Source organism: Periplaneta americana, chromosome 3 (genome assembly GCF_040183065.1).
Source record: "Periplaneta americana isolate PAMFEO1 chromosome 3, P.americana_PAMFEO1_priV1, whole genome shotgun sequence".
NCBI lineage: Eukaryota > Metazoa > Arthropoda > Insecta > Blattodea > Blattidae > Periplaneta > Periplaneta americana.
Genome location: NC_091119.1, coordinates 157,457,003 through 157,470,355, shown reverse-complemented (window position 1 = coordinate 157,470,355; position 13,353 = coordinate 157,457,003). Strand labels below are relative to the sequence as shown.

The 13,353-nt window shown below is 34.7% G+C and overlaps 1 protein-coding gene and 1 long non-coding RNA gene across 2 annotated transcripts; one reads left to right on the top strand and one right to left on the bottom strand.

Annotated features, from left to right (window-relative positions):
• Positions 1–166: 166 nt before the first annotated feature.
• Positions 167–8,335, bottom strand: LOC138696764 (uncharacterized). Its single transcript, XR_011331456.1, has 3 exons — positions 8,099–8,335; positions 4,806–4,872; positions 167–583 (listed from the first exon to the last, which is right to left on the bottom strand). It is a non-coding gene; the product is annotated as an uncharacterized lncRNA (long non-coding RNA).
• Positions 8,336–8,381: 46 nt separating this feature from the next.
• Positions 8,382–13,259, top strand: prel (preli-like). Its single transcript, XM_069822148.1, has 4 exons — positions 8,382–8,766; positions 8,879–9,021; positions 11,181–11,394; positions 12,147–13,259. The coding sequence occupies exons 2-4, from the start codon at positions 8,930–8,932 to the stop codon at positions 12,495–12,497; spliced, it is 657 nt and encodes a 218-aa protein (XP_069678249.1). The 5' UTR covers positions 8,382–8,766; positions 8,879–8,929; the 3' UTR covers positions 12,498–13,259.
• The last annotated feature ends 94 nt before the right edge of the window (positions 13,260–13,353 follow it).

Sequence of the window (13,353 nt, the reverse complement as noted above, 5' to 3'; positions counted from 1 at the left end):
TGAAAGTACTTGTGATTTTCGTAGATAGCAAGCGAATTCTATCTTAAGAGGCTGAAAAAAAAATTCTAAAAAGATAGTCACTATGTAAAAATAAAATATATCACATAATTCACAGAAAAAAAAATCACTCAGAAACAGCAGATAATGAACAGAAAAAAATCACACATATAATTGAATTGTTTAATTTTATTGTGTACAGAATATTACAAGGAAATACAAAGGTATTATTCAGATTATACTCTTAAGACAATGTAAAATCAGAAACACCAATCATGTTCTTCCATTTCTTTACATCCATTAAATGCAAAGCATATACTATATTAGATCAGTATCTTCAATCCTAAACAAGGAATGAATATGAACATAACCAGGAACTCTCACAACTTCAAAACACCGTCAATGTTCACTACCCTGCTTCAGAGTTTCCAGGTTTTGGTGCAGAGTTCCTTAGCGAGAGCTCCATTGTCAGTTTCTTTTGCTCCAACTTCAAGACTTCATATTCCAATTCAAGCATTTCTCTTTCTAGCTGTATTTTATCACACTCTTCCTTCAGTGTTTCCGTCTCGAACATCAGCTTCTCAATCTGGAATAAAACTTAATCATCTATCTTTTTCTTTTAATAACAAATTCTTGATATAAAAATAGTATATGTAGACTCTTTGACACGGAAAATAGTCGCTCTTCTGTAGCATAAATTTGTCTAAGTGTTGTTCAGGTTCAAGCGAGATTCACACAGAGAAATATTAAGTATCGAGTCTGAGGATGAAATCAAGTCATAGCAGCAACATATCTATGAAGCCTTTATGGCTTAATGATAGAGTTCTTTCTTCTGGTTCCAAAGACCAGACTTCGAATCTCTCTATGCAAAGTGTACACGTGTAAACATAGCACAAACAATGATTCCCAAGCTATTTGAAGTGGGACTTAGTCTCGGAGCAGTGACCAATTTCTGTGTCAATGGATTACACTGGCACTCAAAGATACCAGACCCCTACTAATTGATAATATTCGATAATTTGTTCATGTAAGTGTGGCTTCTTTAGTTATTGCTTCTATGAACTGATGACAAAGATAATAGTGTTGCCAATCATACATAAATATACCCACATTATACAGAGTGATTCATAAATACCTGTAAAAACTTTGTGAGTGTAATGTAGAGGTAAAAATAAAACTAAAATGTTCTATACAACTTTTCCCGCAAATCCTTACTTTCAGAGTTACGATGCATAGTGCCATATCTTGCCAGGCATCAAAAACATGGGCCAGTAAAGCCTTCGGCTGTGTCACGTTCACATACATAGTGACTGCAGTAGATGTTTCTTATTCGTACACCCCACTACAGTTGATTCCGACCTGATAGGACTTCATTTACTGTATGTAGGCATGTTTAGTTGTAGTTCCTACAGTCACCACGTCCCGTAGCTACACATTCAGTTGTGTATGGTAAGATAGATCGTGCATCACCAGTTACTTGGCCAGCCAGATCGCCAGACTTCTACCTTTGGGGTCGTCTGAAGGTGCTCGTTTATGCCACTCAAATTCTGAACGTAGCATAACTACAGCAGTGACATCAAAACAGCTATGAAACAGTTCAAAATGAGTTGAACAGGGTCTGTAAAATTCTAAGATCAGTACATACCTACGTACAGTAAACGAAGTCTTATCAGGTCAAAATTAACTGTATGTAATAGGGGTGTACAAATAAACATCTAATGCAATCGCTATGTAGGCAAGCATTACACATCCGAAGGTTTTACTGGTCCATGTTTTTGATACCTAGCAAGATAGGACATTTTGCATCATAACTCTGAAAGTAAGGATTTGCTGGAGTAGTTGTACAGAACTTTTAGTTTTACCTCTACATTACACCCACAAAGTTTTTACAGGTATTTATGAATCACCTGTAGAATTCAAAACTTCACCCCCCTCTGCTGATTGTAAAACAACACTGAGTTTAGCGGGAAATGGTTGATACTGTCAACTATGAGAATAATTTATGTTTAATCTACTTGTACATCATCATTTTCCTCAACCATCCCAAAAATAGTGCCAGTTAGTGGAACTATTTCAGAGTTTGTCAATTTGTAATATCTTTGGTTCCGACTTATCCTGTGGTTAGAAAGTTCACTTACATGATCAGAAAATTCTAGGTCGGATATCTTTGAACACCGAGATTACAATTAATAACATGGATGAAATTACTTTACGTTTATTACAGATTGAGAGTATTTTTCCTATTAATTTGCATGTTTTCAGGCATATCTCACAGTAGACAATGAGAATTTTTAGTCGGTTATCTAGAGATGCTGTATCAGCTACTAGGCTATTTAGCACTGATTAAATTTATGATGAGATGTGGCTAAGGATTCACCATGGGATTATCTGTCATTCAACTTACAGTTGGGAAAAACCTCGGAAAAGCCTACCAGATGATCAGTCCAAGCAGGAATAAAACCCATGCCTGAGCACAACTCTGGTCAGCAGTCAAATGCATGTACCACCCGAGCTACACCCATGGCTATGAGGATGGTACAGCAATGGAAATAGAAAGAAATGTCTCTCTACTAGTTATTGGCTGGATGTCACGAAATATTTCTGCTGGTGGATCTTTATATGAAAGTAAAGATTCAAGTTAAATAAAACTTACAAGGGAATCTCCTGCAACATCAAGCAGGAAAATGCTTCGAAATTTGGCACATAGGTAAATATTGTGAAGAAGAAGTGATCTCGAAAAACCTAGCTGCAATCACTTTGTCCAAAATTGTTTAAAACAATATCCGTTGTTTAAAACGTTTTAAACACAACATTTAAAACTAACTTATATGATATTAATTATATTAATTTTTAAGCCAACAGAATTCTCTGTTATGTTTATTATTTATTTTTCCGTTAATAATAAACAATGTTTAAAATTATATCATCAAAACATGTCCTCTTATTTTTCTTTCCATACAAGTTATTTCTCTCGTTTTCGGAATGTTTTAGTTTATCCTACGTGTTTACAATACAAAATCATGTTTGCCTTCTATTCAGGTCTTTAGAAAATGTTTAGTTATGAATAGGGGGCGGATGTTGATGAAAAGTCATCTTATTTTTCACATTAGTACGATGCCTATTAATATAGAAATAGATGATGAGGAATCTCCATAAAAAAAAGTGTTTATTTAAAGAGGTGGAAAGATGTGTACGATTGGATGTGCCCACATGGAATAATCCCTCTTAAGCTCACAATGAACAACAAATGGCCAAACAGCAGAAAGAGATGCCCCACTATTTTAATGAAATCAGAATAAAATTATAACTTTGTCCAATTCAAAACTGGATGTCAATCTTTTTTATAATGTTGTAAAAAAATTAATTCTCACTGTTAAAAGATGTTAGATCTTCAAAGAAATACAGGCACTCAAACTGAGGTAAATTTGAAAATATTATATTTTTATGAAATTCATCATTAAGTTTCATACAATGTATTTTTTTTAGTTAGTAGGATATTAATTTTATGAATAAATAACCTTATTTCATTTAATAAACAGGGTGATCAATTTTAAATGTCTAAAATGCCAGTTTCCCGAATTTTTCTTAAAAAATTTGGAGTTTTGCTAATTTTTACAATACCCATCTCGCAATCCTATTTATAAATTATGTTTAATATAAAAAAGAAAAAGAACATGTCAGCTTTATCATTTTCAACAGTTATAAGATTAATCAACTCAAAATATCAACTATTTCCACGAAATTTCAAATAATAGAAGACGGGAGAGTCTCAATGTACAAAATATTATTCCTGAGTATCCAAGGAAAAATGCAGTTGCATCCTTTTGATTACTCACAGGGTATTAATATTTGTCAAAACGAACAAAATTGTAATTTTCTTCATCACTTTGTCCATTGTGCAGTCTTCAGAAAGAAATCGATCAGAATCATATGTCCAGCCCTTTTCTCTAAACCCACTGTATGCGAGAAATATACGAGAGCAAGTGAGTTTATGGCTTTATTGCCAAGAACTCAGCATTACTCGATGACGACGACAACAACAACACATTTTAAAAAACGCACTATTTCATGGCACTGTTTAAAACTGTATAAAAAAACAGTTGAAAACAAAAAAACTTTTTAAATTTTTTTTAATATAGGCCTAACGGTATTTTTCCAACCCTGTCTCAGACACATTCCATCTGTATGCAAATCACGGTACTAGCTACACATGCCGCAGCCCTGGTTGGCCTAAAACTAGATACTGAAAGATGATAGATGAAGTTGAATTTAATGAAGGCGAAATGAGTCCGAGATTCAATGCCGAAAATTACCCTGCAATTCTGCTTCAATTGGAACCTCGGAAATATGTCCCAACCAGGATTTATACCTGGGCCTGCTCGTTTCAAGGTCATATATGCCAATTGGTACTCCACAGAAGTGGACAGACACATTACTTAGAAATAGGGCTATAAAAACTCTAAAATTGAGTTTGCAATGCGAGACACCGACATTGCCAATTTGTAAAACAGGACGACGAAGAAGAGACTGCAGACAAAGAGGAAAGACAAGCACAAATTCATTATGTTCTATCTGCAGGAAAATAAAGTGTTTTATACTGCTCTGTCAAAAATGAAAATATGTCAACAACGAAAATGTAATATATGGGCATTCTAAAGAGATGAAGGTGTTGTGTTTCTTTTTTATAATTTCACTCAATGTTAATGACGCACTCAATATGTTGATTTTTTTTGGCATTACAGCAAATTTAAGTAGTTATTAGTTCAGTTTCTCGAACCTCATTACTTTTTTATAACTCAAATTCATACCTCTAGAAGCATAACATCACGCTTCAGCTCCTTTAGTTCATCTCCGCTGGTACTCCCCATATCTTCACTGGAAGGACAAAAAAGATAAAATTAAAACTTAGTTGCTGGCGAGAGTGGGTATAAGGCACAGTAGGCCTTTGTTATGCCTTGCATATACAGTGACACTGTTTTCTTATGCCACGGGGTTTTCATTTGGCATGTTGCCCGTGCAGCTAGTGTGTTTCCTGCCTAAGGAGCACCGCGACATACAGTGACAGTTGAGAGTTTGTTTATCATCTGCACTCGTGCGTGAAGCTTGAATTAGTCGTGTTGTGTTGCGTGTGTGTGTTCGGCGTCGTTGCAATGCGATTTTCATTACGTGGAATTGTGTATATCCTTACTACATACATAAAATACAGAAAATCTTGTGCGAGAACATGACAGAACTTCCGTAACAAATTTCCAAATACACCCGTGCCTAATGCCACTACAATAAGGTTAGCCAAAAAATTCAAACAGACAAGATCAGTAAATTATCGTAAAATACAAAGGAGGAGACATGTTCTTACAGAAGAAATATTAAATGAGATAGGAGCGTACCCCGCAAAAATGAGGTCTATGCGAAAAATCCACATACAATAAATGAGCTTAAATCTATACTAATAATAAATCTGTAGCCAAAATTTTTCTGATAATTTTCGATTTTCCAAAAATAATTGGTCCTAACATATATAATTAACCACCCTGAAACCGAAAATCGCTTTTTTGAAATTTTTGTATGTCTGTCTGTCTGTCTGTCTGTCTGTATGTATGTTTGTTACCTTTTCAAGCGATAATGGCTGAACGGATTTCGATTTTTTTTAATTTTTTTATTTTACTGGGTTATTTTACGACGCTGTATCAACATCTAGGTTATTTAGCGTCTGAATGATATGAAGGTGATAATGCCGGTGAAATGAGTCCAGGGTCCAGCACCGAAAGTTACCCAGCATTTGCTCGTATTGGGTTGAGGGAAAACCCCGGAAAAAACTTCAACCAGGTAACTTGCCCCGACCGGGATTCGAACCCGGGCCACCTGGTTTTGCAGCCAGACGCGCTGACTGTTACTCCACAGGTGTGGACACGGATTTCGATGAAAATTGGAATATAAATTAAGTTCATTGTAACTTAGATTTTAGGCTATATGGCATTCAAAATATTTTATTTCAAAGGGGGGTTATCAGGGGGCCTGAATTAAATAAATCAAAATATCTCGCTTATTATTGATTTTTGTAAAAAGAGTTACATAACAAAATCTTCTTTAAAAATCATTTCTGATAAGTTTTATTCTTTGAAAAATTTTAATGAGATAAATGAGTTTTAAAATTAAAATAACTGCCATCTAAGGGGTGTAATGAAATAAAAAACAAATGACTTCGTCTATAAGGGGCCTTTGACAACAACAATCGAAAGCTATGAAACATAACCTACACAGAATGTTTCTGTGTTTGTATGAAGTAATATCGGAAGCTAAATTAACCGATTTGTATAATTAATTATTATTTCATCATTGGAAAGTGTAGTTTCTCTAGATGGAGATAATGCTATAATGTTATTACAGTAACTTCTGAGTGAATTGAGGACAGGTAAGATTAAAATAGCTTCTTATGCACAGAAAACTTGATAGGCTATTCTGTATATTCGTTTCCTATATTTCTTAAAATAATGTTTAAGTACACATTCATTTTAATCTCAGAGAATTAACGAACCACAAGAGTGTATTGATTTAGTGTGCAGTAATAATATGTTAGCTTAGCATTCCATTATTTTATAATCCAAATTTTAACTATGCTCAATTGAATAGTGTTAAAATACATAAAATACATATGCAATAAATGCAATGCAAACAAATTGGGTAATGAGCCAAGCAGATTATGTTGCGCTGTTGTAATAGTTGTTCCTCCTGAGATTCAAGAGCCCCCATAACAAATTAAAAACGTACTTATCGGAGTACATCCGTTATCAACACACTTTTTGGCGAAACGAGCGTTGAGCGGATTCCGCCGATTTTTGAATAGACACCGACGTACTTGAACTGCCAACATAGAAAACAAAAAATCACACACAATCGCTTTCACCTTCATCTTGACGGGATAATAAAAGCCTAAACTAACCTATCCTAACCTAAGTGCGTCGGTGTCTATTCCAAAATCGGCGGAATCCGCTCAACGCTCGTTTAACCGTAAAATAAAGTATACACATTAAATCTAAATGATGCCAATGTTCATTAAACTATGGTTGCATGTAATAAAAATTAAGAAACATGTTTTATCCTTCTATCAAACACGAATGTTCTCTGGGTCAAATGTCCTATTTTAATTATGTAATTACTTTATATTTATTTCTAACGGGTGCAGCGGAGCGCATGGGTACGGCTAGTACTATAATATAAGAGCTGAAATAGAGTTAATCAGTGTAGCAGAACTTCTTAAAGTAATTAACAATTTCATAAGGTGTCAACAATGTGTAGCAGTTGGTGGGGAACATTTTCAACACCTATTTTGTGCTGGTTAACAAATTCCTATAGGCCTACTAAATGTTTCAGTGCCGGCAGACCAGATGGCCGCAGTTAAGCTCCTAGCAGCAGGCGACGGGAAAATGAAAACTGCGCGGCTAAACAAAACAGTGTCACTGTACTAATGTGACAGGTTAGGTTAGTTTAGGCTTTTATTACGCCTTGCATATACGCTGGGCAAAGGCTGGTGACTTTTGTCTTCTGATGTCAGTAGTAAGGTAATATAATGGGGGATTATCACTTCCGAAATAAACAGAAACAACTCAGTGCTAGTTTCACCCAAAAAAATGTAAATATATTTGAATGCTCCCCGGAATAAGAGTCTAACCTATTATGAGAATATTAAGTAGGTTTACATAGGGAAACAATGTACCATATACCCCTTATTCCGGAGAGGGGGGGATATTCATTTATACCTTACCGTGGTAACGCTACAGTAAAAAAAATACCCCGTAACACAAAAAGGAAAACAAGTAAAATAATTTCTAACACTTCGTTCCATGGTTCTCGTTTTGTGTAATAAGCCTAATGGGAGCAAATTTGTGAAATAGGTAATTTTAATAATGGAGAACTATACATTAAGAACAATAGTAACATCACACAGAACCGTCCTTGAACTCAATTATCATTTGGTAATGTTTAATGACGTTGTTACAATTGCAGTAAATTCAATAAAACGTAGAGAACTAAAGATCAGGAGCTGTCACAATCAGCCATTTCTTAGGATTAGTCAAGTATAGAAACATGACGCTGCATTTACCTGAAAAACGACACAGAAAGACAAAGGAGAACAAATCCTATGAATCTCAAATTTCCACCTCGTTATTTTACGTCCATTTCTGTCTAACCGCTCAAGTAACATGCCATCAGATCTAGTTTAAAGATAATCTTTCAACATCAGTCTTCAAAATCACTAACGAACATCGTTCACACCATTCTACGATCATAATGAAAAGAAAAGCATACAATATGCACTTAGGGAAAACCATCCACCAAAAGTAATTTATACCCAAAGAGAACTATCACATACAGCGAGTAGGCTTCTGTGCTCGTTGATTATATACATTCATGTCTGTTCATCATAGATTAATATATTCACTGATTATATTAAACATATTTAAAGATCATTCCATTAGTATCGCTAGTGTTGAAATCACGTTGGCGTGACGAGAATCTCGTAAAATCCGATACTGGTGTTCGCAACCTGCTCCTTGTGTGATCCGTGCTGTGTGCTCCCTTCTATTCCTAACCCTCCTAACCAAGATAAGTAAATGGATTAATAACATTTGTTTCCGGTTCATACTGGAGACCTTCGGACTGTTGAAAAACTAATGTCTGATAGTCCATAAAGGAATAAGGTCGTCATAAATATGATTCCTTGTAGTGCATATAAAGCATTTCTTTTCCTCCGAAGCATTTATTGAAAAGGTATGTTGGTTTGTTCTTTTTTTTCACATAGCCTAAATAAATACAAATTATGTAACGTGTAACCTCGCTAATTCTAATGATAAACTACTTAAAACTTGTTCTTTTGTTGCAGTGTTGACTGTGAAGTTAACTTTATCTACGCCTTCAACATTATTTGAGAAAAATGGTAAAATATTTCGAAAGCACATCGATATTCCATTTTAGTTGGGATCAAGTTGCTCAAGGTTTCTGGAAAAGATATCCAAATCCACACAGGTACATGTTTATTTAAACGAAAGCTTATTAAATAAATGGAGACGTAGGTGTAAGGAAAAATAATTCATTTGTACAACAGATTTTAAAAGAAATATTCAGGTTTATGTGTTTACGTTTGGATCCCTTACTTTCTTTCGAATAGAGGTTAGTCAGCATATATGATAATGAGTCGATAAATTTGAAGCGAAACAGCCATCGCAAGTCATAGCTCCGCAATTACAGAAGAGACTGAGAAATATAATAAAATTTAAGAGACCCTGGAGTCCTCGAAATTCGAGCCATTGCCCTACCAAAACTTGGGTCAGAACGCTATCGCACTGGTAATCAGTTCGTTCACAATGTGACTGGGTCCTCGGGATGGCATTGGCGAACTACCATGGCAGGGATGTAAGGAAAATACCTCGTCAAAGAAGCGCACGTCATAAATTTTGCAAATGGGGTGATTTGTAAGCATGAAGGCTAAGCGAAATACAATCGATGTTAATCTTACTTTTTAACACTATTGCAATAAATGGACAAGTAGTTTTTTTATATTACGTGGTTAAAATATGATATTTAGACGACGATGTTGTTTCATAGAGAGGACATACTTTTACTATTGTTGAGGAAATTGGGTTGTATTTATTTTCTGGACACAGAATAAGAAATAATGATGTAAGGAGAGTGGAAATCATATTAATTTATAAAATTGAATGCACATTAATCAAACAGTATTAAAAAACATACAGATGAAATAGCTAAATCAATTGCTAAACTTGTTTCGGGAACTGCTATCTCATCATCAGTTGCATTGAGACTGGTTCACCTGTTACGTGTGTCTGTTCATCCTGCTGGTTAGTGTTGCAGGACCAAGTAAATTCCTTGCGTTGATTCTGTGCAGAAAGATAGGAATAGTAGAGGTTTCCAGTTGTAGATTTACAGATCTTATACACTTTATCCTTGTTTTTAATTAAATCACACACATTTGTAGGCCTACACCAGTCTCGTATTCTGATACGAGATGAGCTGCAGTTTCTCTTTTCCCAAAGGCCTTAATTATTTGTATATTTATACAATACTTAGCAAAACACTTCTGACACCTGTGGAAGATATTTTGCATAGAAATTATGAAGTACGGGCACTCAAACAGTATAACAAGAACTGAATGCTGCACAGGTTTGCTCTAAATTGTGCGGAATTTCTTGGGACCATTTCTTTGAAAGCAGGTAGTGACTATTTTACAGTTTGGGAAAAACACCTTCAAATAGGTCTACCAGTAATGCTGGCTGTAGTACTATGTAAAAGTAAAGTCTTGTAATAACAGACTGTAGAAAAAAATAGGTAGGCCTACTAATATAAGGTATAGCACTAGATTTTACCAGCAGCAAAGAAAGAAAAGAGTGAGAGGAAGCTATCATATAATCCGCTTATGGTTAATATGATGATGGATAATCGGAGTTCTACTGTAATGTCTTTTTTTAAATTAGGCTGGAGCATCAAATATGGAGACAGCTTAAATATTTCTAATCAGATGATAGTTTTCCATTTATGCTATGCTGCACTTGCTAACACACTATGGAATAGAGGTTGTAAATTTTTGTTATGTTTACAAGTTGTCTTTGTACCACTGTAATTTATCTTGAATATTAACTGTGATTAATGTTGATGTCTTCTTTAGACGTATCCCTGTTCAATTAAATATAGATTCATTCATTCATAGTGTTCTGGCCAAGAGCAGGTCTTTCACTGCAAACCCAGCATTCTCCAGTCTTTCCTATTTGAATTAATATAGGTTATGACTTAAAAATAGAATTGTTTCACGTGCATGTTATGTCACAATTTACTATCCTAATAGGTTTACCCATTATATTGAGCTTATTTGAAGGAGTCTGAGGTTTTATGTATTTCACAACCCTGTAGGAAATATTGAGATGAAGCTCGAGGTTGCGGGTTCGATCCCGTCCAGGTCGATGACATTTAAGTGTGCTTAAATGCAACAGGCTCATGTCACTACATTTATTGGCATGTAAAAGAACTCCTGCAGGACAAAATTCTGGCACACCAGTGACGCTAATATAACCTCTGCAGTTGCGAGCGTCGTTAAATAAACCATGATTTAAAATAAAATTTTGAGATGAAGAATTACATTGTACTACATTAATTTTTCCTCTCATTTTCAGTAACCATGTTTTGTCTGAAGATACAGTATTCCGAGAAGTCAGAGACAACAAACTCTTTACTAAGCGTCTTCTTACCAAAACTAACAGGGTACCAAAATGGGGAGAACGCTTTGTTAATTCCCGCACAGTTAAAATTGTTGAGGAATCTATTGTGGACCCAAAGGAAAAAATTCTGGTCACTTACACAAGAAATATTGGCTACGTTAGAGTAATGGTAACTATTTATTTTCTGTTAATTATAACTGCAGATTAGTATTATTGCTAGTTAATAGAAAAAACATTTACTTAAAATCACTACAACATTAAGTTAAAAGTAATAAATCTTATTTTCGTACCTTGTGTATCAGAAACGATGTTACACAGATTGTAAGTGGGTTCAGTGGTCCAAAAGCAATAGTATTTGCTTAATATAGCCAGAAATGTGTCACGTGACTCTTTGGTTACAGCTAGCAGGTCACTTGAATACTAGTTACACACCGAATGCTTGGGCATGGTTCAAGGAATGGCTGACTTTATATATGTCACCAAGCAGAGTTGTTAGAGATACACATATTCGTTTTGGCTTGTTACATAGTGCCGCTCGCAGTATGTATTTCTTTGACATTTATAGTTACGAAATTAAATTAGATTGGATGTGTCCATTTTTACTGCTCAGCAATTGAAAAACAAGCCCATTCTTTGTAACAGAAGTGCATTTGTGAATATCAGTGCCAAAGAAATAACAACACTAAACAAAACTTTGCTGGTCTCTACCTCTCATATGACGTGTTTCTGGCCATAAGTAAATTAAGCAAATATCGTTTTGGACCACTGAATCTACTCCTGGTATGCGTCATATCATTTCTGATGCATGATACTTTGGAAAACTTTTGTGGTCTAATAATAATAATAATAATAATAATAATAATAATAATAATAATAATAATAATTTCCTGGTGTTATTGATTCTTTAATTTTTATTTACAGAGTATCGTTGAGAAAGTCGTTTATAAAGTAAGCAAGGAGAATCCTAATTGGACAGTTGCTGAAAGATCGGCATGGATTGATTCGCAAGTTTTCGGTTTTGGACGAGCTATTCAAGCATTCGGTCTTGACAGATTCCGTAAGAATTGCCATCAGATGATTGGAGGTTTTAACTACGTTTTGACCACCATGTTCCCTCATACAGCATCTGTCCCTCATACACCAGCTGATGACATTACAAATCAAGTAGCATCAAAAAAGGAAGCATTGAAAGATGCTGCAAAAAAGGCTACAGATCTTGCAAAATCCAAAGCGGGACCAATATATGCATCCTGCCAGCCAAATCAGACATAATTCCATTTATTGTATGTTGTAGTTTCGTGAGCTACAGTGTCAGCATCAGCCATTTTTGAAAATATGATATAGTCGACAAAGCTTCATTCATATTGTTAACATTCTTCAATATGATATAGGCAATACAAGATTTGACTCCACTTTAAGCTACCTCACACGGTACATCTTGTTTAATCAATCACGTTTTTTCTGTAGACCTCCATGTCTATGCTATTTAAAATCTTTTGAACTAATGTTAGAGGCGAAGCAGTTGTTTGTGAAGTTAGCGTGGAGAATTTTGCTTTGGTGGTGAGATATTCCATCAGGTGTACTCAATTCCTGACTTGGAGTCACCATAAATATTCCTGATCAGATGATCGTTTTCCATTTGTGCTATGCTACACTTGTTAATGCACTATATAAGTTGTAAATTTTTGTTATTTTTACAAGTTATCTATGTTCCACTGTCTTACACAATAATGCAAAGTATCATGGAATATTGATTTGTCTGATTTGTACAAGATCATTGTTAGTATGAAGAATCTTTTAAAAAGTATTTTTATTTATTGTAGATATTTTTTTACATGAACTGTATGTTTCTAAGTTGATATCCTTGAAAATATTACGATTTAGCAATCCATAATGAGAAGTACTGTATTTACACTTAGAATTATGAGCCATTTAGCAACATTTGTTGTATGTATGTATAATGATGAACTTAATTTTTGGCAACTACTGTACAAAGAAAATATTCCTGTAATAAATAAAATGTAATTACTGAGATTGTAATGGTTATCCGAAATATAATCCAGAAACATCCTACAGCAACACACACAAAACCTAAAAGTCTCTACTAAGATACCAAAATAAGTATTAA

What these genes read in the sequence shown, in the direction of transcription:
- prel (XM_069822148.1), top strand. Translation starts at nt 8,930, where the DNA reads ATGGTAAAATATTTCGAAAGCACATCGATATTCCATTTTAGTTGGGAT. An exon ending in AGATATCCAAATCCACACAG is followed by an intron (nt 9,022 to 11,180) that starts GTACATGTTTAT and finishes TCTCATTTTCAG; the next exon opens with TAACCATGTTTTGTCTGAAG. An exon ending in TTGGCTACGTTAGAGTAATG is followed by an intron (nt 11,395 to 12,146) that starts GTAACTATTTAT and finishes TTTTATTTACAG; the next exon opens with AGTATCGTTGAGAAAGTCGT.